Source organism: Rhinopithecus roxellana, chromosome 8 (assembly GCF_007565055.1).
Source record: "Rhinopithecus roxellana isolate Shanxi Qingling chromosome 8, ASM756505v1, whole genome shotgun sequence".
Classification (NCBI taxonomy): Eukaryota; Metazoa; Chordata; class Mammalia; order Primates; family Cercopithecidae; genus Rhinopithecus; species Rhinopithecus roxellana.
This window is the reverse complement of record NC_044556.1, coordinates 122214664-122242662: the sequence shown is the minus strand read 5'-3', so window position 1 is coordinate 122242662 and position 27999 is coordinate 122214664. Positions and strand designations below refer to the sequence as shown.

The 27999-nt window shown below is 35.4% G+C and overlaps 1 protein-coding gene across 6 annotated transcripts in view; it reads right to left on the bottom strand.

Annotated features, from left to right (window-relative positions):
- The window catches only part of DNM3 (dynamin 3), a 572648-nt gene that overhangs the window by 138494 nt on the left and 406155 nt on the right, over positions 1–27999 (bottom strand). For all 6 annotated transcript variants that reach the window (XM_030935982.1, XM_030935983.1, XM_030935986.1 and 3 more), the window contains one exon: positions 25231–25340. In XM_030935982.1, coding sequence (XP_030791842.1) covers positions 25231–25340 — 110 coding nt within the window. The remainder of the gene's footprint in view (positions 1–25230; positions 25341–27999) is intronic.

The window sequence follows — 27999 nt, the reverse complement described above, 5'->3', positions numbered from 1 at the left end:
GTTAAGATATTTTTTTCTGTGATTATCACAAGCTAATTTGTGTTATAGGATTTAAAAGAATTATAACACAATTTACACATAAATCTTCCTAAACATAATTTAAAATCTAATCCTTAATAATGTATTTCAGACGTCTTCCTGTTTAGGGAATATTAGCAAGATAAGTTATCAGAAAAAGTTATGAGGAAATGGTTGTGCAGAAAATAGTCAAGTGAGTATGTACTATAGGGGTCACCTAAGCCAAATTCCCCCATCAAGTAGGACTCTCTTCTATGACATCATTCACAGATAGGATTTACCATTCATTTCTTTTTGCCCAGACAGTCCCAGTTTATTGCCAAGTGCTGTCCCACATCAATTATTAATACTGTTCCCTTTTACTCTCAAGAGTGATGATAAATTAGGACATCCTACCAATAAGTTGTTATCTAGCTTCTGCTAAAGTGCTCTGGAAATGGGGGGAGGCTTGCTAACTCACAAGTTGCCCATTCTATTTTTAAAAATCTATACTAAAAATATATACTATATAAGTAATACATAAAATCTTAAGAGTATTAAAAACCTCCTCTTGATGATGTGCTGGTATCTTTTTCTGAGTCACTTTTACACGTTACCAATTCAGTTCTCTGGAAAGACAACACAGCATGAGAGTCCTTCAGTTCCATAAGGCAATTTTCATGCCTTCCTTAATTTTTGACAAGATAAACATAATACACTTCAGTAAGGAAATACCCTTCAAGGAGAAATTGCAGGGCAATAAAAATTATCTTTTAATAATAGATGATGTTACAGAACTATATTTCAGATGTTTTCATGGGAGACAGGTGCTCCAAAGGAGTAGCAACACCTGACAGTTCACCTTCTCAGACCTTCTGGCTTGAGTACACTATGTGTATTTCCATGGGCTGGAAACAAGTATTTGTTTTCCAAGAGTGTTAGACCAGTTGAGTAATGTGAAAGAAAAAAATAATAATCAACTCTGGTGGGGAGAGGCAACAGAAATTAACAGGTAAGGCGGTTTTGAAAAGAGCAAGAAGGTTGAAATATCAACTGTATCTTTCTCAAGTTATTTTTTCCTCATTTCTGATTCAGGTATTTCAAAGAAGGCACTATAAAGGAGTAGATATGCAGCATGCCAAAAAATCCAAATATTTTCAAAATGGTAGAAGAAAATTAGATTATGTTGAAAATAATTAATGATAAAATAACTTCAGTGACAAATATTGAGCCTGCATGTTCTTATTCTGTATGTTCTATCATCTGTATATTCACACAGATGATAGCCTCTGTGTTAGAGGTATAGTTAATTGCAATTTGATCTATCCAATAATTTAATAAGTATCTGGATCATGTGTACTAATCTATGAGATATAAATGATATACACTTTGAATGATTTTACCTGTTGAACCCACACTACTGTAACTAATTCTACTTGTGCATCTAGCAACAGCTACACAGATGGCAAGTCATAGTTGTCCAGGAATAATAAACCTTGACCAGACAGTGCATCTGGCAAATTCAACCTTATATTTGTGATGGCCAACAACAGAGCATTGCTTCAGGTCCCAGAACTGCTTGTTTACTAGTGTATAATGACAAAAGTACAGAAACAAAGAGTAAGCAGTTGGAAGCGCTTGTAGCAATTTGACACTGCTATGACATCCAAGCCATGATCAGTGGACTAGTCTGTCTTGTTCAAGTGTTTGAGTGCTGTTGAACTCATGAGGTGAGTCTCACACAGTGCAAGGTGCAAACTGCTCAGGCATGCAATAGGACTTTGTATTGATCTGCAAGTAATTTAAAATTAAAAAAAAAAAAAAAAAAAAAAAAAACCTTCACCAGAGAATGTTTGAAAAGCAGTGTTTCAGCGAAATTCTCTGTTTTAAATTTCTCATCATTTTGATCCAAGATGAAGGATATTAACCAAATAGCCCTTGGCATACATAGCATTTAGTAAAAAAAAAAAAAAAAAAAAAAAAAAATCCGACAGTTCAATATTTCTTGGCTTTCATCACTTCTCAGATCTATCACAGTGGAGGAGAAGGAAGGAAAGGTATGCTTGATATCTTTACCCCAGACTACAAAAGTGACTCTCTCTTCTGAGACTGAAGCCCTGTTCCTTTCCCTTTTGGGCAGAATTAGAGAGCAAGGAATATGCTTATATTGTTGGTGATAGGGCTGTCCTCTTTAGTCACTTCTTCATTTCCACACATCCTTCTCAAACGTCAACACATTTCCAGCATCTCCAATCCTGAGCTAGCTGATGATTTCTCTCCCTGACACCATCTGCCCTGCATCATCACTCAGCAAAGAGCAATGGTAGTTAAAGGGAGTAAACAAATGCTGTGGAAATTCCACCACTGTTTCAGTTTTTATTTTGGGGGTGAGTGGGAGGGGACTGAGTGACATGGCTTTTGATGCTAAGATAAATCTATCAATTTAGCTGACATGAGTTTGACTTTTCAGATGCATTCTGTCTTTACCATCTGCTTTACAACAGTGTGTAGGGGACATGAAAAATCGAATTTGACAATCAATGTAATAGTGATTCTTCACAAGTAAGAGAAACAGTCAACAGACTTACTTATGCAATAAGCACACCCTTCATCGCATGAAAATACAGCTTACGCTGATGTGATACCACTAAATCATTATCTCACATATTGCCTAACTGCCATTTCACAATAGTCCTCAAAGTATTGTCTGGGGACTACTGGGGTCCACAGGACTCTTTCAGGAGTCCCCACGATCCTTTCGGATGTTTCTCCAGATCAAAACTATTTTTATAATACTAGTTTGCTTTTTTCACTTTCATTCTGTTATGAATATACAGAGAAGTTTATCAAAAAGGGACATGATGTGATGATGTCATTAACTGGGCAACTAATGGAAAGTAAAGTTGTGTACTAGAAATTTCAAAGAAAGTATGTGCATTTTCAGAGATTAACTCATTTGTTCTCAGTACTTGTACCACACTCTTAATAACTATTTTTGTTTATATTTGCCATAATCTTTGTTAACCTCATTATCATCCAATACATTGTGATTTTGAAATCCTAAAATTTCCCTTGGGCCTATGTGCAGACACAACAAGAAGTAAGTATATCTTTCTGTCTTGTTTTGCAATGCTTTGATTTACAAAACTTGTAGTTTTAAAAATTTTATCTAAAATGTATTATTTTAGGATTTAGTAATTGTAAAATAAAAGAAAATATATTTTCCTTATGTTTAAGGATGGCTCATTGGCTTAAAAAAGGGAGATTTGAAGAGAAACTTTCTCAACCCTAGCTGCAACAGCTACATCTAAAGATATTGAAGAAGATAAGACTGACATGTAAGAGTTAGTGCTCTGACTCCTAGAAGGAAGGGATCTAATGCAATGAAACAGGACAAAACTATAAATAACAAAAAATTAAAAATAAGATGAAAACTATTTTTATTTTGTAATATATGTATATAATTTACCTTATTGTCTTTTGCAACTGAACACTTGAATAGCATTTTAATGCCAGTTAAGTTACAGCCTCATTTTGAGATGAATCATTGAACATTTAAAGAAAAAAGAATCAAATATTTTAAACACAGGTATGTTCTTTGTAAGCCCAATATTGTTTGTTAGGGCTTTTCAAACTAGACGTAAAAAAGTCCTTGAAGCATTTTCTAGGATAAATCATTGTGCTGCATTAGCTGGAGAAGTACGCACTGCTTTTAGTTGAGAGGCTAAAAGCTTTTGCACAGTTGACATTGCTGAATGTCTACTGGATAACAAAAGTCAGGAAAAAGAAATGACTATAATTTTAAAATGACAGAGTTAACTTGTCTAATTAAATATTTAGTTGCTGCCATTAAACATGAGTTTAGAAATCTAATCTGCAGAAATACGTTTGCCCTAAAATGGACAAATCTAAAGAAAGACACTTGTTTTGATTCTATTTGTCTGGTATCAGTACTAACTAATCCTCAAAGATATTCATTTAAAGGAATGCTTATCAACAAATGCAAGTATTACTAAAACAGTCAAAGTGTAGAATCACTTTAATTTCATGGCTTACGGAGCAACAAATATGTTAACATGGCACTGACGGTGTAAAGGCAAGGGTAGGTGCCCTAGCACAAGCCAAGGCAACATCACAATGAGGTACTGACTGATGGTCATTGTAGCCTTCACTGCTATGTCATCACAGTTTTAAAAAAGCAAGTTTCGCTTAAGGATATCCTGATTAAGCAGTTAAACGTATTAATTCTATTATATCCAAAGATTACATTTTAATTTAGATTCATATATTCTAGACAATAATTATGTATTAATTATAGTATAAGTGAATATATTCTAGAGATTAAATTTTAATATTCCATGTCACAAAATAAGAAGTACATATAAGCACTTCTGCTGTATCCTGAAGTGTGTGTCTCAAGTAAAGCAGTTGTAAAGTGAAGCAGCTGCTGTTTTTCATGGGATTCCATTTTTACTTGAAAAACTGGCTAACAGTCAATGTATGCTTACTAAAACTTCAGTTTTTGGCAGATATTTTCTCAAAAATAAAATAAGCCTGTCATTTAAAGGAAAACAACTGACACTATTTGTGGCCAGTGATAAATTTTTGTATTAGAATTTTGGAAAACTCGTATGTATCACCATGGGCTTGACCCCTTCCCCTTTTCTGATAAGATTGGTGGATATTAATGAATGTAATTTTTAAGCATTATAGAATGAAATGTATAAACATTCGGAAGATCTGTGTAAATCAGTGAACCAATATTTTCCGAATGACAAATGTATGTTACAAAATCACTCATAAGTAAAAGATCCATTTAAAGTGCATGAATTAATGTCACAGAATATAGAAAGCTCATTGATATGATTTCGGAGCCTTCATTGCAACTAACTTTTAAGAAACCATTACTTGTCGAGTTTTGGTGGGATATCAAAGAAGAAGATCCACAATTTTAAAAGGCTATTAAAATACTCTTCCATTTTCTAACTACATATCTGTGTGAGGCCAGGTTTTCTTCATAGATTTCAAGCAAAACAACATATTGTAACAGATTGAAAGCAGAAGCAGATATGGGTATCCAGCTGTCTTCTGTTAAACTACACATTAAAGAGATTTGCAAAATTGTAAAAAAGGTGCCACTCTTCTCAATAATTTTTAAAGTAAAACATACAATTTATGTTAACATGAAATGGGTTTATTATGGTTAGTTTTAAATAAATTAAATAAATATCTTTAAAACTTCTCATTTTTAATTTCTAACAATAAATATAATTGGCAGTGTGCTGATAAAAGCTTAACAATAGGCTTTCTGGAACAAGGAGAAGCTGTGATTTTTTAGCATTTGCTAGTTTTCTGGTGTAAATACTGTCACTATGGCCAGTTTCAAACAACAATGTGAAGTCAACCAACTCACAATATTCCTGGTATAATCCACTTACAGTCCACATAAACAAAAGCTCTTTGGGGTCTTCAACCTCGGAGAGCCATTGGTGCAGACCTTATGTAGCCAATTTATTTTAAATCCACAATCTAATTAAAATGCAGAAATATTTCAACTACCTTAGTATGCTGATGATGGAGCAACTTATTTATTTTCTGAAACATCATTTGATAATATTAAAAAGGGTTTAGGCTAATGTCTGGTAGTATAACACATATCACTCATACTCTTACCTATAAAAGATTTTAGTGAGGTGTGGATTTAACACATTGAGAGCAAAGGCAGTTACTTGTTTGAATAGTCAAAACTACTCTCTGCAACTGCATTTTTTCAAACTGTTCCTTTATCTGCACAGTACTTTTTTTCAGATTCTAAGAAATAAACACAGGCAGTTTCAAAATTAGAAAAAGAAAGAAAGGAGAAAAACTCGCTACAGTTAGACGTTGCAAATATTTTCTTCATGAAACTATGCATCTGCTCAGAGTTAGCTGCAGAGTGTGACTAACATTTTCTACCAAGGCTTGTGCCATGTCGGTTCCCTTTGCTGAGGCTGTGCATTAATTAAAATTAATTACACATGCCAGTAAATAGTTTCCCTTTGAATGCAGCAAGTTGAAGCAGAATAATATAATTTATGCGTAAGGAATATAATTCAAACCTTCACAGTATTTTCCTTCAGCAGGTATAGTTACTAAAGATATTCTTTATGAGTAAGTTGGTGTCACCATAAGTCAACTAAAGAAAACTGAAAATATATTAGATATGCAATGTTAAGTCATACAAAGATTCTTATTTGTAAACTGGTATTTTTAAAAGACAGGTTTATCATTAATATCTTGAGTGCATGATTGAGGTAGCTCAATTATCTTCATTTAGCATTATAGATACAAGTGTGATTTGGCTTAAAGGCTTTCTTTTTTTTCGAATTCAAGAACTTGTAAGCAAGGTGTTATTACTTTAGTAATGTCAAGATAGTATATGGTAACACTGCTAATAATGGAAAACATTTACGGCTGCCAGAGATGCCATTATTCAACTCTAACTGAATTGAAACAGCAATAGACTTGAAGAATACTTCCTCTTCGGACTTTTTATGTTTATTCTATTATTTGATGTAAGTTTTTTCTTACTGTATTCTACATGTCACCGCTAAAAACCTGATTATTCCAATAGTCAATAAAACATGCCTGTAGTTTCCTTTATTTTTGTTCTTGGGAGGCCTGTAAGATGGCCAAAGAAATATTGCTATTTAGACATTTCCTTCAGGCTGGGCCCAGCTAGGGAAATTTTCGCAATCCTGCTTACTCATTTCTGAAGAGCTTTGCTCCCTAGGTTGCTGACTGAAATACCTGAACACTTGCTGTCTCACTACTGGCTTCAGCCTGGGAGTCCCATGCTATCACAAATTCACAAAATCACCACCATATTGGCTAAAACGAAGCTGCAGCACACAACTCACTTTAATTCCATCCTTAACATAAGTAACCAAAATATAAACTTATTCTTTGAAATAAAAGCCTGAAACAAGACAGATATCTTGAATCCAGTTCTTTAGAATGACTGATAGCTTTCAAAAAGAAAAGCTAATTTTTTAACAAAGCCTAGCAATCATTTGTATCAACTTCTTTTAAGGTGGCATAGTGATCTATCAGACTTTCTCTTATAGTTTACCACTACAGTGTCTCATTTAAAGCATGCCTCTTAGAATTGATCATATTTTTTCTGTAGCATGTTTACAAGTAGTGATTGGGTCCCCTATCATTAATGAACAGCAGCCGGGGTTGTTCTATGGCTCCCAAATGGAGGCACACTTCTGTCCCAAGCTGCAGTGTTTGTCTGAAGAGGGTAGTGGGGGAAGGGGATTGCCCATCAGCAAATACTTGTTCCAGAAAATAGATGGAGAGAGGGCAATGTGTTTGCTCTGAAATCCTAGAAGAAAAGTAAACTTGCTGTGAAGGACAAAATTTCTTTTTGTTCTTGAACTTTACATAGCCGTGTTCGGCTCATTCATCAACACAGTCTTTGGACAGAAACCTGAACGTGAAAGCCTCAAACACTTTGACCAAAATCCCTGCTGGCACTACTAATGGCTTCAGTTACAAATCCAGTTTAAATCCTTGGGAAGAAAGAAACTGAATCCTTGGGAAGGAAGCAACTGAAGTTGCTGATTCTATCCTATCAATTTCTTTGTTTGAAATAAGCAAAGGCTCCTGAAAAGTACGATGCTTGATTCCCCTAGAAAAAGGAATCTAGACTTCACACAGGTGTTTTAAGCATGAAGAATTCCTCCAACATATTTTAATGACATTTGAAAACATTGAAAAGTACTAACTTGCTATTTTTCTCCCTCAAAAAAGGTGGAAACAGTCATCCAGGTAGGACATCATACTCCTATTTCATTTCAGAGTTTCATTTGAAAAACAATAAATAAAAAATTAAATTGATTGCTTTAAGTCACAGGCATTTCATACTCAAGAAATTATGTTGTCCTTCATGAGAATATATCTTAGCTGTGAAATCAATTGTCACAGACTTAGTTCATAAAAATATTACCAAATTATATTTGATTTCTGTCTTGGTGTGGTTGGTGAATCAAATAAATCAAATGAGCCTACAATTGTGGTTCTCCAATCCATCCCTCTCCAGGCTCCCTTTAAAAATATTTTCCCCCTCCTCTCTGGTGTACCTAGGATTTCCTAATTATGCTATTTCACAACTGGAGAAAGATGCAGTATTGAGAATTGGGAAACTTGTAACAAGCAGGATCAGAACCATATGACCACAAATATCTTTGCAATGAGGGACTAGAACAAAGGAAAAGAACAAACACAAAAACAGAGATCTCTGATTCCAAGATTTGGACTTGGAATCAGCTTTCAAAATATACACTGTTCTTTTTTTTTTTTTTTTTTTTTTTTAACTGACTTGCTAAACATGTATTCCTATCCAGCCCCTTAACAGGAAAAGCACAGGGTTTATCTTTCCAGATTTATAATGACAAATAAACATGACCCTCATCTTGTGAAGTCACAATCAATAACTGTGAGAGTCCTCAAGTCTTTGTCTGAGCCCTGTGAACTTAATAGTTCTAGCAGAAAAAAGAACAGAAAATTGAAATTGTCTTCTGGCTCTCCTCCTGCTTAACTTTTAAAACTAATAGAAAACCTGAAATTTGTGAATACTTTGCTAGAACTGAAGAAGTAAAGATTTAGAATGCTTAGTGTAGCTATCTACAAAGCATTTTTGAATAATAAATATTAAGATTATGAGAACAATGTTAAGACAATTTACAATAAAACATCTATGCTTTTTTTTTCTTAGAGGACAATGTCATGGAATTCCATTTAGTTCAAACAGCACTCATTTATACAGTTTGTATATTACTGAGGTTATTACTTTTTAAATGAAATATTTCCTTTTGTCCTCAAACTATTTCCTCTGGGAGTCTGAATCTGTATTTCCATTTTCATCCCACTTGCATTTGAAGTTCTAGACTTCTAGAGCTTGCTTACTTTAAGAATGCTTTATATTAGCAACTGGCATTATTTCTATCTTCTCCATATAACAGAGGGGGAAAGTTTTGCATCCATGCATTCATTCCCTCATGCTATTGAGCTCACACAAATGCTAGGCACTGTGTTAGGCCCTGGGGATACAACAATGAATAAGAAAAACAGCCTCTCCCTCACAGAAAGCAGTCTCACAGTAGAGACAGTTATAGAATAGTTACATTTTAATTAAGTTAACATATCATTGTGTTAAAACCAGCAGGAAGAATAAGGTGTTAAAATGTTCACTTAACATACTCCATTTCTTAAACTCATTGTTCAGGTGATTCCCTTAGTTACACTACTCATGCCTGAGCGCCACCAGTTCACTTGTGTTCGCCTCTGGACAATAATACATCAGGTGTCAGTTGGTCTCATATCTAGTGGAATTTTTTTCTGACTAAAGATAAAGCATGGGGAAAACCAAATTTTTATATCACACGTGAAGTTACAGAAACAGTACAATGAACTCTAGGTCAATTGAGAATGATAAAGAGTTTCTACTCTCAAACTGATGTATTTTTTCCCTCCACCTGATACTCATAGTTAGAGGGTATTACCCACACCTCTACTGGAAAGATGACCCACCCACACTTCAAGGGGGAAAGTAGGATAACATATATCTCATTTCTCTACTTGGGTTGGGACTGATTACTGACTGAATCATCTGACAAATAAAAACCTTCTTGAATCAGGGTATTTAAAAGACAAGCAATTCTCACTTAGTATTTTGTGAGGCAAGAAGTAATGTCTTAAACATTGTTTTGACAAAAGTGGGATAAAAATGAAATAAAATAATTTATCCAGGTATCTTGTTTATGTTGTGTAAACAAGCTTAATTGAATTGTGTTCCTTAGACAGTATTTCATTCCCAAGTCCAAAATATTACATGCTTTTCACCTTACTGAAATTCTCATAAAAATGAGCCTCTGCCATCCCCATTTATGGAAGAGTAATTGTTCCCTTTTTAATATAGATTCAACACTCAACCATATCCAATTGAGACATGATCTTTTAGACAAAGCATTGTATACCACCCAGAATATTCATTTAAACACTTTTTCAAACGAATTTAAACTCTGAGCTTGTCTGAGTATAGAAATGTTGCCATAGAGGTATATAAATGAACAACCTGACTCTAATTTCTTTCCAGTTAACAAGTGGAAAAATATACCACTACTCAACAATGAAAATAAAGAGTCATTCTTTCAGAAAGCTTAAAGAGCACACACTAACTATATTGCGGCATTATTTGACATTTATTGAGTGTCAGCAATATGCTGGGGACTAAGTGGAGCAGTGAAACATCCTAAAATCACTTTCTATAGGAAAAGGGGGAGGAGGTGAATTGGAACACTTGGTAATATTGATAAACCATATCCTGAATTGAAGCTACAAAGTAGAAAGAATGCCTCATTTTAAAAGAAAACAACCCCAAGGAGTGCTCAGAAAATACCATGTGCCTGCCCTACAAACCCCTGGACAGAAACAGATCTCTGTTGGCTACCAAAGCTGACATACCTTGAACCAAATGGGCCTTAGCATGACCTTAAAACTGAAGGCCTGCCTGGGGAGAGCCGACAGAAGCACAGTGAGGCCATTATCTAGACATACTTCTACCAGAGAAAACATGGCATTTCTAACAAAATCAAATAGAACAAAAACCTGGAGGAGCATTTGAATCCTCAGTTTAGACCATGCCACAGTGAACTTTAGGAGTCTGTTAACTAAAATTTAACTTTTAATTTATGATTAGGTGAAGCAATGAATGTGAGAACAGAGTATTACGATGTTAGTCTCCCCAGATATCTATGATGCCATCTTTCAAAGAGCCAGAGGAAGGCTCAGAAATGGGTATTCTTACCTGGAGTTTATGTAGGCTAAATCAGTCTCAGTGTGAAATTCGCTCTCCTCAAGTGCTGAAGTCACTGCAACTAGCAACAAATCCTTCCATTTATACATCTCAGCACTGAAACACTGTTTAAAATAGCTCAAAAATCTGGTCACCAGGCTTGTAAAGATTATATTAATTCACTAGGACACCGAAGCCTTTTTTTTTTTTTAAAGGATGTTAAATGTATTAATTCCCACACACCTGATGATGGGGGACTACAGAGTAACTCTTTTAAAGTTTATATAATGGAAAGCTGAACTAGAACTGAATGAGCTCTTAGGAATAATGTTGCCAAAGAAATAGCAATGGCTAAAAGTTTATCAGGAACTGTAGCAGGAGCACTGGTCAGTTCAATGCAGGCTTTAAAAATGACACTAAAAGCATTCCATGGAAATTTGTATGACCTTACAGTAAACTGAAATCCCTACAAAATAAGTTAAAAATCTCTTCATTGCTTTAGGAGCAATTCCAGTTAAAGCCTTAGGCAGAATTCCTGTTCCATAGTTAATCTCTAAACTATAGTATCAGAAACAGCCCTGAATTAGGACATATTAGACGTGAGTTGTAGTTTTGGTTCTGTCATTAACTGTTTTTGTGACATTGAGAAGACATTTAAATGTTATAGATGTTAGCTCCTTAACCTGTGAGGTAAGAAAGACCGAAAAGATTATCTATAAGGTCTCAGAAACCCCTGGAAAGCCATGATATTTTAAACATGCATTGGTGTTCAAACAGAAACTCTTAGTCCCAAGTCAGTGCATCTCATATAGATCTGCTGAATGGAAAAATAAATTGATCCAAAACACTGATGTGGAGGACAGGGATAAAAATTACAAAGTAATGGAGGCATTTAGAAAATCTTTTCTAAATTAACCAAGCATAACCTCATCTAAAGGCAAGGAAAGGGAACACTTATTTCTTATAAGGTCTTGTCTCAGAAGAGAAAACAAATTAGGAACATAACCTCAGAATCAATATAAGTGGTAAAAAGAATGTAATTTAAGAATAGTTGATAGAATTATGCTAAGCATATGCATATAGGCTTTTGATAGATGCATGATTTTACCACGACACAGATTATTAAAATACATAAACTGACGTAGGTAAGTCCAGTTCAATAAATCCTATGGAAAAAAAAGGAATGTTTTTATTTTTGTCACGAGGGCTCATCTTGCCTTTGAAATTAGCTTCTTCTCATTCAGAAGAGACTAGCAACAGATTAAATAACATTTCTTGCTATTGGCTTTGACTAATACTATTTCCCATTTGAAGTAGTCTTTTCTATTTCCTCTACATCAATTCATTCCATGACCTAATGAAAGTCACCTTCTATGATGCTAACTCTATTGCTGTGGCTAAATACTATGCTGTCTGCTATTCTGACACTTCAGAACTGCAGTGGAATACCCTATCCTGTAATCTAGTTAGATGTTACCTTACACACTATAACTCATTGACTTCATGTATAATAATCTCACAACTAACTTCATTTTCTTATTTTCTAACATAGTCCTTCCATTTTAAGTTCATTGAAAAATAAATGTATAACACTCACTGATGATTGCAAATGTCCTCAAAAAAAGATAATATCTTATATTTTATTTAGAGTATGATATGGTTTCGCTGTGTCTTCATCCAAATCTCATCTTGAATTGTAGCTCCCATAAATCCCACATGTCATGGGAGGGACCTAGTGGGAGGTAATTGAATCATAGAGACTGGTTTTTCCCATGCTGTTCTCATGATAGTGAATAAGTCTCATGAGATCTGATGATTTTATAAAGGGAAGTTCCCCTGCACATACTCTCTTGCCTGCCACCATGTAAGATGTGTCTTTTGCCTTCTTCCATGATTGTGAGGCCTCCCCAGCCATTTGGAACTATGAGTCCATTAAACCTCTTTTTCTTTATAAATTATCCAGTCTCAGGTATATCTTTATTAGCAGCATGAGAGCAGACATAGAGAGTACCAACACTGACATTCAGAATGGATAATAAATTTCATTGATACTTTGGAATGGATAACAGAATTTTAGAATGGATACTTTGGAATGGATAACAGATACTTTGTTACTTTGATACTTTGGAATAGATAATGGAAAAAATACTTGTTGAGAAAATAAATTATTGCTATTTCTTTCTAATCAGTTTTTTAAACTTTCATGTGTATACACACACTAAATCCCAGGTTAACCTTCTAAGTTCACTGTTGGCACAGTCCTCACCCCTAGCAGAAATCAGGAATGTAGTTTTTTGTTTCTGCAATCTATTGACAATGAAAGGCCACTTCATTTCAGCCAAAGTTGCAGGAAGAGAATAAAAACTATTTCCTATAAGACATATGAAAAACATTATTTTACATGCCAAAACTCCAAAATAAAAGAATTCTCAATTGCCTCCTTCCCTCAAAAGAGGAAATACATCTTTTCTCAATTTTGCCACTGGATAGCATCAATTTCAGTAACCAAAAGGATTGGATTTTAATGTCCACAAAAAGTAATAATAATAAGATCTTGGGTGAATCCAGGAACCTCCAAAGGTCACATCCTCAGAGAAAAGATGGAACAAAAAATGTTTATCCACTAGCAAAGAAAAATGACATGCAAGTATATCATGGCATGGTCAAATATAAAGAGGGTACTTCAAGATGGCTGCCTAGATGAATCTGGTATTTGCCTCTTCTGTGGAAAAGAAACAAAATACTGAGTGGATAATCATACTTTGAGTAGATCATCTAAGAGAGAACACTGGAATTCAACAGAGAAGTGACAAGAAACACCAAAAGCAAGGAAGGAGAGGGAAGCAGTTCAGCTGGATCAGCTGAGAGTCTGGAGTGGCTCCCTTATGTGGGGAAAGGGTGAATAAGAGACCTGTAGTAGTCCACGTTTCTGCTGGAGATTCCTACAGTCCTAGCCATGAGAGAACACCTCAGTCTTTATGAGTTCTGAGACTAACAGAGAGCTGTCTGGAGACCACACGAAGGCACTGCTGCATGACACCATTTTGAGAGCACAGCCCCCACCCCATCAAACTGCATTCTGCTCCATTGCCAGGGCTGAGGCAGGAGGCACAGATGGTGATCCCATGCCCATCCAACCTACCTGTGGCCCTCTGCAGAGGGGTAACTGCACATTTTCATATGCCCCCAAGGACAAATGCCACTGCCCACAACCACCACTGCTGCAAGCTGCTGCAGAGCAAAGACACAAATGAAGCCCATGTTCCCAATCCCCAGCTTATGGCTCCACCCAGGGAAGGCAACCATATGCTTCCCAGTAGAAGGGCTACAGATAGCCATTTCTGCTCTCATCTAAGCATTTTTCCAGTGGTCTGGGGATCACCCCACCTCTGCCTACCATAGCTAGTACCACTGAGGGGTCTGAGAGCAAGTCCACCTGGCTCAGGTCCACTTCCTCCCCCATTACCTGAGCATACCATCCACAGGCACGGGCATCACCTATACCCACCTTCCAGGGGCCTGAGCATCACCTGAATGTACTTTCCAGGGGCCTGAGGATCACCCAGTCCAGTTGACCACCTGTGGCACCTAAGTACTTCTCCCAGGATCTGAGACCAGCCATATTCAACTTGCACTACCACCACAACTGGCACCCAACCATACACATCACCTGAAAGTCTGTGGGCCAGCTCACCCAACCTCTGGCAGCCACTGCTACCACAGGTGTGGACCACTTGGGTCCCAGATGGTTGTTCCACCATTGCTACTGCCATTGCCCATGCCACACCCACTGCCCAGGGGCTTAAGAACCTGTTCACTTGCCAGACCCACTGATGCCATTACCAGCATCTGAGAAAGCAACCAGGAGGCACAAGAATCAGCCTTCCTGGACCCACCAACACCAGCACCAGGGTATACTGACTTCGGGCCTAAAGACTGGCCCGCCTAGTGTTATAGTACTCAGCAAAACTTTATCACAGCCTCTATGAATAACAACTGCATTCTAAGCCACCAAGGAAGTCTCAGACATCACTCATGCTTGTCTGCAAATGAAGAAGTCATACAGAGACTATACCATTACATATAGTCAGATTCAAAAGCAAAGTACCCTACCCAACCAATACCATAGATACATGTCAGAAAAGAGTTGCCCTTTTTAAAAGCAATTTCAAAAAATTTAGAAGAAGCAACAGTTATACCAGATGTGTAGATATCAACATAAGAACACGGGAAGCATGAAAAAGCAAGAATATTTGACACCTTGAAAGGAACACAATAATTATCCAGCAACAGATCCCAATAAAAAGAAATTTACCAGTCAGACATAGTAGTATGTGCCTGTAGTCCTAGCTACCCAGGAGGCTGAGTTGGGAGAATCACTTAAGCCCAGTGGTAGGAGGCTGCTATGATCAAATCACTGCATGCCAGCATGTATGACAGAGTGAAGCCCTGTCTCAAAGAAGGAAGGAAGGAAGGAAGGAAGGAAGGAAGGAAGGAAGGAAGGAAGGAAGGAAGGAAGGAGGGAAGGAGGGAAGGAGGGAAGGAGGGAAGGAGGGAAGGAGGGAAGGAGGGAAGGAGGGAAGGAGGGAAGGAGGGAAGGAGGGAAGGAGGGAAGGAGGGAAGGAGGGAAGGAGGGAAGGAGGGAGGGAGGGAGGGAGGGAGGGAGGGAGGGAGGGAAGGAGGGAAAATTTATGAAATTCTAGGGAAAAATTAAAAATATTATCAGTAAAGAAGCTCAGAGAGATACAAGAAGATTCTGAAAAACGATACAAAGAAATCAGAAAAACAATTCAGGATATGAATGAGAAATTTACTAAAGAGATATAATTTTTTAAAAGCAGAAATTTTGGAACTGAAGAATTCATTGAATAACATACAAAATACATTCAAAAGCTTCAACAGTAAGACAGAGCAGGCAGGAGAAAGAATCTCAGAACTTGAGTACAGATCTTTTGAAATAACCCAGTCAGACAAAAATAAAAAAAACAACAATGAAAAGATTAAAACCTTCACGACATATGGGACATCATAAAGCATCCAAATATTCAAATTTTTGGTGTCCCAAGAAACAAAGAAAAAAATGAAAGAATTAGAAAACCTATTTAATAAAATAATAGGTTAAAAACTTCAAAACTTAGCAAAAGATTTAGACATTCAGATATAGTCGAAGATCCCCAAATAGATACAATTCACAAAGGTCTTCTTCACAGCATATTATAGTCAAACTGTCAAAAATCAAAGACAAAGAGAAAACAATTAAAAACAGCAAGAAAAAAGTATCTAACCACCTATATAAAGGAACCCCATTGGACTGACAGCAGATTTCTCAGCAGAACCCTAACAAGACAGGAGAGAATGGGATGATATCTTCACAGTGCCAAAAGAAAAAATGTGCTAACTAAAAATATTATGCCCAGCAAAATTATCCTTCCTAAATGGAGGAGATATAATGTCTTTCCCAGATGAGCAAAAGCTAAGAGATATATCACCACTAGACCAGCCCTATAAGAAATACTTAAGGGAGACCTACACCCAAAAGCAAAAGAGTAATAACTACCATTATGAAAACACATGCAAATATAAAAACCACTAGTGGAGCAAACACTGAAACAAGGAAGGGAAAAATCTTAAATGTAAGCACTACAGAATGCCATCAAACCACAAAGATAAATTATGAGAGAAAAATAAAGGAAAAAAGGATATACAAAACAATAAGGAATCAAGTAAAACAATGATAAGAAGCACTCACATGTCAATAATAACTTTGAATGTAAACAGATTAAACTTTGCACTTAAAAGATATAGACTGGCTGAACGAATTTTTAAAAATGATCTAACCATATGCTGCTTACAATAAAAATTCTCACCTATAAAGACATATATAAACTGAAAATAAAGGAATGGAAAAAGATGTTCCGTGTAAATGGTGCTCAAAAATGAGTAGGAGTAACTATACTTACATCAGATAAAACAGACTTTAAGTAATAAAAAGTGACAAAATTATTATATAATGAAACAGGTGTCAATTCATCAAGAGGATATAATTATTGTAAACATATGTGCTCCCAACACCAGAGCACCCAGATATATAAAGCAAATATTATTAGACCTGAAGGGAAAGACTCTAATACAGGAATAGTTTGGACTTCTACACTCCACTCTCAGCATAAGACAGATCATCTAGACTGAAAATTAACAAAGAAACGTTGGATTTACACTGCATATTAGACCAAATAGACCTAACAGAAATTTATAGAACATTTTATCCAACAGCTAAAGAATAAACATTATTCTTAATCAGCACACAGAATATGTCTAGTGTAGACCATATAGTAGGACACAAAACAAATCTCAAAAAAAATTTAAAAATCAAAATCATATCAAGTATCTTTTCTTTTTTTTTTTTTTTTTTTTTTTTTTGAGACAGAGTCTCGCTCTGTCGCCCAGGCTGGAGTGCAGTGGCTGGATCTCAGCTCACTGCAAGCTCCACCTCCTGGGTTCACCCCATTCTCCTGCCTCAGCCTCCTGAGTAGCTGGGACTACAGGCGCCCGCCACAGTGCCTGGCTAATTTTTTGTATTTTTTTTAGTAGAGATGGGGTTTCACCGTGGTCTCGATCTCCTGACCTTGTGATCCGCCCGCCTCAGCCTCCCAAAGTGCTGGAATTACAGGCATGAGCCACTGCGCCCGGCCCAAGTATCTTTTCAAACAACAATGAAATAAAAACAGAAATCAATAACAAGAGACATTTTGGAAAAAGTACAAATATAAGGAAAGTGAAAAACATGCACCTGAATGACCACTGAGTCAAGAGAAAAATTAAGAAGAAAATTAAAAAATTTCTTGAAACAAACAGAAATCAAAACACAATGTACCAAAACCTATGAAATAAAGCAAAATCAGTGCAGATGGAGGCTTATAGCAATAAATGCGTACACACACCAACATGGCACAAGTATACATATGTAACAAACCTGCACGTTATGCACATGTACCCTAGAACTTAAAGTATAATAATAAGAAGAAGAAATAGAAAGATTTTAAATAAACAATATAATGATGGATCTCAAGGAACTAGAGATGTAAGAACAAACAAAACCCAGAATTAATAGAAGGAAATAAATAATAAAGATAAGAGTGGAACTAAATGAAATGGAGGTGAAAAAGACAATACAAAAGATCAACAAAACGAAAAGTTGGGTTTTTAAAAAGATAAATAAAATCAATAAGACACTTGTAAGACTAATCAAGAAGATATTAAGACTTAAACAATCAGAAATAAAAATGATATTACAACTAATACAGAAATACAAAAGATCAGAGATTATTATGAAAAACTATGCACTAACAAACTAGAAAACCTAGAAGAAATGGATACATTCCTGGACAATACAACCTACCAAGATTGAATCAGAAAGAAATTAAAAAACTGAACCAACCAATAATGAGTAATGAGATTTAATCTGTAATAAAAATCTCTCAACAGAAAGAGTCCAGGACCAGATGGCTTCACAGCCAAATAGTACCAAACTTTCTAAGAAAAACTGACACCAATTATTCTCTATTCCAAAAAATAGCATAGTAGGGAATTCTCCCAAACTCATTTAATAAGTGGAGCATTACCCTGATACCAAACCCAGAAAAGTATGCAAGAAAGAAGAAAATTACAGGATAATATTCCTGATGAACATAGATACAAAAATCCTCAACAAAATATTAGCAAACCGAGTCCAACAACATTTCACAAAGATAACACACCATGATCAAATGAGATTTAACCCAAGGATGTAAGAATGGTTCAACCTACATAAGTCAGTAAACATGATATATCACATCAACAGAATGAAGGACAATGTGATCATCTAAATAGATGCAGAAAAGCACTTGATAAAAGTCAACATTCCTTCATGATAAAAACTGTCAACAAACTAGGCACAGAGGCAACATACCTCAGCATCATAAGGAACACATGTAACAAATCCACAGCTAACATTACACTGAATGGGAAGATCTGGAGCTAGACAGGGATACCCACTTTCACAACTCTTTTCAATATAGCACTGGAAGTCCTAGCCAGAGCAGTCAGGCAAGAGAAATAAAAGGCATCCATGTTGGAAAAGAGGAAGTCAAATTGTTCCTGTCCAGATAACATGATCTTATATTTAGAAAAACCTAAAGACTCTACCAAAACACTGTTAGGTACTATAAAGAAGTTCAGCAGAGTTGCAGGATACAAAATCAACATATGAAAAATCAGTAACATTTCTATACACAAATAATGAACTAGCTGAGAAAGAAATCAAGGGGGCAGTCACATTTACAATAGCTAAATAAATAAAATGAACAAAACCCCTAGGGATAACTTTAACCAAGGAGGTAGAAGACCTCTACAAGAATAACTACAAAACATGGGCGAAAGAAATGGAAAAGGAGAAAAACAAACGGAAAGACAACCCATGCTCATGGATGGAAGAACTAATATAGTTAAAATTACCATACTGTCTAAAGCGATCTATGGATTCAGTGTGATCCCTATCAAAATAGCAATGACATTTTCCCAGAAATAGAAAAAAACCTTGATATTTGTATGGAATCAAAAAAGAACCCAAATACCTAAAGCAATCCTGAACAAAAAGAACAAAGTGAAAGGCATCACATTACTTGGCTTCAAAATATATCACAAGGCTATAGTAACCAGAACAGCATGTATTGGTACACAAATAGACACATAGACCAATGGAATAGAATAGAAAATCCAGAAATAAGCCCCCATATTTGCAGCCAACTAACTTTTGACAAAGGCACCAAGAAGATACACTGGGAAAGGATACCGTCTTCAATAAATGGTGCTGGGAAAACTGGATAGCGATACTCAAAAGAAAGAAGCTAGACCCTTATCTCTCATCATATACAAACATCAACTCAGAATAGATAAAAGACTTAAACATTACATGAAACTATGAAATTACTATAAGAAAGCATAGGGGAAACACTTCAGGACATTGGCCCAGGCAAAGACTTTATGACTAAGACCCCCAAAACAAAAACAACAAAAACAAAAATAGGCAAATGGGATGATAGTAAACCAGAAACTTTCATAGCAAAGGAAAAAAAAATCAACCGAGTAAAGAGACAGCCAGTTAAATGGGAGAAAGCATTTGCAAACTATTCATTCAACAGGGAATAATATCCAGAATATATGAGGAACTCAAAAGAAAACAAACAATTCCATTAAAAAGCAGACAAAAAACATGAATAGACACGTCTCAAAAAAGACATACAAATGGCACACAGATATGTGAAAACATGCTTAACATCACTAGTCATCAGGGAAATGTGAATCAAAACCATGAGATATCATCTTACCCCAGTCAGAATGGCTATTATCAAAAACACACACACAAAAAAGAATAATCACAATAAACACAAAAAAATCAATAAGTAAAATCAATAAGACACGTAAGACTAATCAAGAAGAGAGAAGACTTAAAAAATCAAATAAAAAGATACTACAACTGATAATACAGAAATACAAAAGATCAGAGATTATTATGAACAACTATACACTAACAAACTAGAAAACCTAGAAGAAATGGATACATTCCTGGACAATACAACCTACCAAGATTGAATCAGAAAGAAATAAAAAACCTGAACCAACCGAGAACGAGTAATGAGATTTAATCTGTTGATGGCAGTGAGGATGTAGACAAAAGGGAACATACACTGTTGGTGGGAATGTAAATTAGCACAGCTATTACGGAAAAAAATACGGCAATTTCTAAAAATACTAAAACTAGAACTACTTCATTACTGGGTATTCAATCAAAGAAAAGGAAATTAGTATATCAAAGAGACACATGTGCCCGCATGTTTATTGTAGCACTATTCACAATAGCAAAAGTATGGAATCAACCTAAATATTTTAAATGGATGAACAGATAAAGAAAAGGTGGTATATTTATACAATGGAGTACTATTTGCCATAAAGAGAGAATAAAATCATGTCATTTGCAGCAACATGGATAGAACTGGAAGTCACTATGTTAAGTAAGCCAAACACAAGAAGACAAATATTGCATGTACTTGCTCATAAATAGGAGTTTAACAAGTTTATCTTACGGAGGTAGTTAGTGGAATGATATATACCAGAGGGTGGAAATAATGTGTGTGTGTGTGTGTGTGTGTGTGTGTGTGTGTGTGTGTGTGTGTTGGTGGGGGTTGGGGAGAAAGGATGAAGAAAGGTTGGCTAATGGGTACAAACATACAGTTAAATAGAAGGAATAAATTCTAATGTTCAATACTAGAATATGGTAACTATAATTAGCAACAATATATTGTATATTTCAAAATAGCTAGAAGTAAGGACTTGGAAAGTTCTCATATATACTTGTGATGATGAATATCCTAAATACTCTGATTTGATAATTACATATGCTATGCATGTAACAGAATATCACATGTACTCCATAAATATGTATAAATATTATGTATCAATAAAAATATTAACCAAAAGTTAGTATAGCTATATTAACATAAGACAAAATAAATTTTAAGGCAAAGTGCATTATTAGGAATGAAGAGGACTGTCACGAAGTTATTTTTTTAAGTCACCAGGAAAATACAACACTAAATTTGTATGAATCTAATAGCATAGATTGGCCTCAAGCAAAAATTGGCAGGCTTATTCAAGCTCACAATCACAAAGTGATCTTTTTAATGCTCATCTGATAAAATAAGATTCTTTGTGAGTTTTTATTTGTCTCCCTGCCTATTCCCCTTTCTAGACAGTATCTAAAATGTTTAATTGTCTTTTTCTATTTGATTCACAGGTATATTTTAAGGATAGAACAGTGTCTGGCACATAACAGGTGCCTAATATATACTTGTTGAATGTTGGAATTATTTGAGATGGTAAAAAGATAATGACTATAGACATTGCAAAATACAATTAACAAGCATAATCCAATCAGCTCTCATGGAACCTACACTTCCAAGCTAGTAAATGTACATTCTTCTCACATATATGTGAAATGTTTATTAACACCATGTACGACCATATTATTTGATCACAATACAATTTAGTTAGAAATCAATGATACAAACAGTAAGATTCCCTGCATTCGAAAACGTAAAACACACTTTTAAATAGCTCAAAGAAAAAACATAATGAAGACTAGGAAACAGAACTGAATGGTAATAAAATTGCTAAATTTCAAAAATTGTAGTAAGCAGCTAAACACTACCTCGAGAGAAATCTATAGATCTATATGCTGATATATAAGAAAAGGAAAGGATAAAAATTGATGAGCTATACATCTAAATTAAGAAGTTTGAAAAGACCCAAAATGTAAACACAAGAAAATACAAGGAAGGAAATAATTGAGAACAGAAATTATTGGAATAGAAAAAATATACACAATAGATGTTCAAAAGTGCCACAAGCTGGTTCTCTGAAAAGAGACAAAACCCTGGCAAGAGTGATCATAAAAAAGATAAGGATTAATATTGGAAATAAAAATCAGTCAAATTTCAGATATAACAGAGATTTAGAAAAATAAAATACTAAGGAATAGTTGGTGCAATATATTTAAAGCAAAACAGTATGGACAATTTTCTAGAAAAAATACAATTATTCAAACGGATCCATGGAACAAACAGAAAACCTAAATAAATCTGAAATCATTAAATACATTCAATCACTAGTTAAAAGCCTACTTACCAAAAATACTTTCTAGGGCCAGATGATTTTACAGGGTACTTCCAGCAAACAATCAGTTAATAGTTAATTCCTATCTTTTGTGAAGGGTTCCAAAGAACAATAAGGACTTACTCTCACCTCAATTTATGAAGCTAACAGAACCTTGATATTAAAACCAGGCAAAAATAATATAAAAAGGAAATTTATGGGCCAATCTAACTCATTTTAGCATTTGCTAAAATACTAACAAACATAAGCCAAGAACTCATAATAAAGAATAGCACATTGTGACCTAACTAAGTTTAATCCCAGGAGACAAAGGATGGTTTAACATTAGAAGGTCACATGAACAGATTAAAGAAGAAGAATCATACAATCTTCCAGGTGAAGAGGTTGATAAAATTCAGCTCCTAAGCATGATTTAAAAATGAAAACAGAAACCTTAGTAACTAGAAACACAAGAAATCGTCACCCGATATCAGACATCTATCAAAAGGTATTTCACTATAAATTTTTTAAAAACATACTTAAATTATCCTTAAAATGAGAAACAAGACAAGGATTCCAGCTTGTAGTCAACATTGTACTGGAGGTCCTTGCCAGCACAAAAATGATTTAAAGGAATCAAGATTTCAAAGGAGAAGACAATGGCCAATGTAGGTACATCTATATACTCACTGAGGTCACTGAGAAGTGGCAGCAGAATTCAATACCTTTTTAGAACTCCAAGATTCCAAAATATCTAGATTTTTCAAAATCCAGTTTCCTTATTTCAGTGACTTTTGCTGTCATTAAAATCCACAGTTGTATTTTAAGAAAAATGATAGTCTACCATAGCCTTGTTTTTACTTTACACCCAGCTCTTTTATAACATTAACTTTTCAGGTTGACCATGGATTCAATTTTGTTTGACTTCCTGTTTGGCAGCCACCTGTTCCACTCTGCATCTAGGCAAGAAGGCTGAGCACACCTCTGATGATTGCTTTAGGACCTCCTGATTCTCTGCTGCTCTGATGAAGGCATGCAAACTAGTACTGAGCTTGGCTGCAGTGTGGCAGACTCACTACTGTTCTCTCTAGAAAACCTTTTATTCTTTATTATTTTCAGAGTGTTTTCATAAGCTGCTCTCAAATAATACTGTCTTCAAAAATCCCATTTGAATATTTGGTAGGGGAGTTAGTTGTATTTAATTTTCTTTCCCGTCAATTCTTTAAATGGCTTGCCTTGTGGTTTTACTAAGTATTTTTGTATTATGAGTCACTCTGAGCAACTGACTGGGAATGTAGGAAGACGTCTTCCTTTGCTATTTTAATTTACTGTGTGATTGACCCTGGGCCAGTCATTGAACCTAATCAAGTAACTTCATTCATTGCTAAATAAAGACAACAGGCAGTCTCGAAAAATGGGTTAAAATTAGATCCTGTTACCTTAATGACTCACTGTCTTAATAACTGACTCACACAAATTAATTAGCTTCTTCCTATAACATTTTCATTTGCAAAAAGTCTCCTTTATTATCCTTTCCTAGTTGTAGCCCTTTTACACTTCTCTAGCCCATCCTCTCTTACCTCTCCATTTGCTTATTTAACTTTACTGCTACATTTCAGTGAAGATCATGGCACTCTGTGATGATCTGCTCAAAATACAGTTTTGATACTGCACATGAGCAACAGAATAAAATAAGCACACAATGGAAAATGAGTGGAAGGAAAAGTGTACTTAGAGGAATTCCTGATACAAATTCCAGCTCCCCCGTGCACTGGTTTTATGATCTTAAGAAAGTGAGTTAACATCCCTGAGCCTACACTTTCTTATTTATAACTGTATCCTTTTAACCTCAAGGGCAGCTGTTACAAAAACCAATGACAATGAATGTAGACAGCACTTTGAAAAACTGTAAAATACTATACATTTTTATTCACCTTAACTGAATAATTCTATTCACTGGATTTAATCATCATATGTGAGATTTGTCTGCTCTTCAACAACAGCTTAAGTGATATCCATTCACATTAGAAAGATACTTTTAAAATTATCATCGAGTAGTTTGTAAGTATGTAAACAATATATTGGGACAAGAAAGACTTTAAGGTAATAAAATGCAGCTTTAAGAATGGACAGACTGGGTGCAGTGGCTCATGCCTGTAATCCCAGCACTTTGGGAGGCCAAGGCAGGAGAATCTCTTGGGCCCAGGTAGTTTGAGGTCAACTACCTGGACAACACAGCAAGACCCCCATCTCTACAAAACAATTTTTAAAAAATTATCCAGGCACAGTGGCATGAACCCAGTAGTCCCAGCTACTCTACAGGGCTGAGGTAGGAGTATTGCTTGAGCCCAGGAGTTCGAGGCTGCAGTGAACCACGATCACAGCACTGTACTCTGGTCTGGATGAGAAAGCGAGATCCCGTCGCAAAAAGAAAAAAAAAACAAATGGATGAAGAATTATTTTCATGCTAGGTGGAAAAGCAAGAAATAAATAGTTAACACTGGAAGATCTTTTTTAGTCTGAGTTTTTATATTTTGAAGCCATAACCCATGGTGGAATTTAAAAATACAAAATAAATGAAAGGAAAACTGAAGAGTAGACAAATTTCAAGGTGCGACCAAAGAAACTATTTTCAAATATGATCTCTGAATCATGTAGAACTTCAAGGAAAAAAATCTGAAGACAGGGACTTTTCAATTTCTTACCTTTGCTCTGTATTAAAGAGTGCAAAGATGTGTTTGCTAGACATAAAGCTCTTTTCCACATCCCGAACTTTCAGGTTGTCCAAGGGAAGCATGTACTTCTTTTCTTTTTCCTATTATGAGAGAGAGACAGAAAAAAGATAGGGAGAGAGGAGAGGAGAGGAAAGGAGAGGAGAGGAGAGGAGAGGAGAGGAGAGGAGAGGAGAGGAGAGGAGAGGAGAGGAGAGGAGAGGAGAGACAGAAAATTGACTTTAATAAAAGATCTTGAGGCATGCCAATGGCAACACATCACCTGAGTTGGCTAACGCTTGATTACACTATCTTCATAATATCATCAAACCCTATTTTGATACCAACTATTAAGGCATAAAAGTTATTAGAGATAGGAGGCCCCAGTGATTCTCAACATGTGGGTTGGAAAAATGGCGGGGTGAAGTGTACAGGAAGGGCTCTGAGATGGAGAAAACACATGGTCCTCTGTCCTTTCCCCCTCATGTGGGTCCTTTTAGATGTTTTTAAATGTTAGTTTGATATTAAGACTTTAGCCATCTGTTAATATTTAACAAAAATGTTCTGGTCCTAATTCAATGAGAAATGCCAGATGGATTTCATTTCTTGCTTTATTTGCAGCCTAAGCAGTTTTGATAGCCAGTGTTGGCAGGGAAGTGGAAGCACAGGACCCCAGTATGAAATACCCCCATAAACTATGATAAAGCATAAAAAATACTTGCTCATTTGGGTCTAGAATAAAATACGAATTCTGAAAAAGAATTATTCCATAAAATTGTTGAGCTCTTTGGGGAAAAATTCATTAGAAGTGGACTGATATTAACTAGAACAAACTCTCTTTCAAAATTAACAATTGTTTAGGAATAATATGAACATTAGAGAGGTGAGGTCTGCAAACGTGACCAAATTAGTGTTAGTAGAACATTGGATGCCAAAAAATTATTGGAAACATTTACTTTTAGGGACTGGCCCAGGGGCAATATTATTTATATGTAAAAATTCCTAACAATGAGTAGGAGAGAGCCAAATACTCAATTTAAGAAACCTAGTAAATACCTATTACCAGGGGTATAACAAGTGCTGCCCTTGTTAACCATGGTCCTCTGTATGCTCCCAGGCTACATCTCTGGTGTTACCCCTGAAAGAGAGCAGGGCTAAAGTCCAGAGCTGGAGAGAATGCAGACTTAGTCATAACTTTTAATAAACGACTATTAATGCCCATGGGAAATACGTGCATCATTCAAATATGTCTGACATAAGTCATTTTGCTCCTACAGCATATAGACTACTTCCTTGAGAATTTATAGCTCAGCTGCATAGCATAGAGCTCTTCTGTGCCCCCTAGTCAGTTTGTGGGTAACATGTTGTATTGTAGGGAGTATCACCTGCCTTTCCACTTCCTACTCATAAATTAATCAGAAAAAGTTGAGCAGAGCACATTAGAATAGCAAAAAGTTGGCATTCTACTTGGCTACAAAAAGTCGTGTGAACAGGTGACTGAAAACATTGAAGGAAGCTGCTTAGAGAACAAAATGGCTGTTCTGACAGACAATGTCTTCAAAGAAAAGAAGAAACATAAAGGAAACTAAATAGCAGTGGGAGAGGCTCAACAATAAACATGAAAAAGTAAAGCACTGTAAGAATAGTCCAATATTTCTACAACAAAAGTTAAGAATATATTATCAAACACAAGAATATTCTAAACAGCAAATGCATAATTTAATCGTAAATGAGCTACCATAGTTGAGTCCAACTTTCTCAAAACAGTTGTCAAATTATTTTAGGACAGAATTCTAAGAGGCAAAATTCTAGACCTAATGAAAATCTATCCAATACATAATCAAATGAAAATGCTTGAGACCCAGGGAACATTTTTTTTAATTGAATGTTTTTCAGTGCCCTAAATTTAAGCAGCTGGATTCTTTTAAAGCACCATCCTATTCAACCTTTTGAAATGATAGATTTGCCTTTTAATGGGAAATCTGAATTTCATTGTAAAGATGGAACACAATGTCCTTGGCTTGTTTTCTATATAAGTAGGCTCTCTTTTGTACTGCATTCTTTAGCATATCGTGAAGACCAAAACTCCAGCAAGTTTATGTCAGATATTAAACACTGGAGAAATACACACACATATGCAGACTGGGGACATGAAAAATGGTCCTCATATCCAAAGTACTAAATGCCATTTATCCCAAGTTTTTGAGGACACATTGCTAAATTATTTCATAATCAAAACTTTGAAGACTGACAAAGGAAGAAGAAAATGTATTCAGACATTTATTTATTAAAGTTGTAAGTCAAACAGAGAATTAAATGAGACAGCAGCAACTCTAGGCAATAAAACAGTATATCATGGATATTTCTAAAAAGTCTTGGTGCTTTGGGGAAAGAATGATGTTCTGCTAAAAGAACATCATGAATCTAAAATAGCTAAAACAAAAGAAACAGAGAAGGAGAAATAATATACAGAATTATAATTTCCAAAATACAGTCTTAGAACCATCTTAATTAAGAAATGTGCTAAATCATTTTTGTCAGTTCTATGACTGTCTAATAATGTGCTGTCCAATATGGTAGCCACTGGCCACAGGCAGTTACTGAGCACTTGAAATGTGGCTCAACTGGGATTAGCTAGAAATGCAAAATAGACACCAGATTTCAAAAACTTAAAAACAGAATGTAAACTATATTGGTAATACTTTTTAATTGATTATATGTTGAAATGATAACATTTTGAATATATTGGGGGTAAATAAAGCA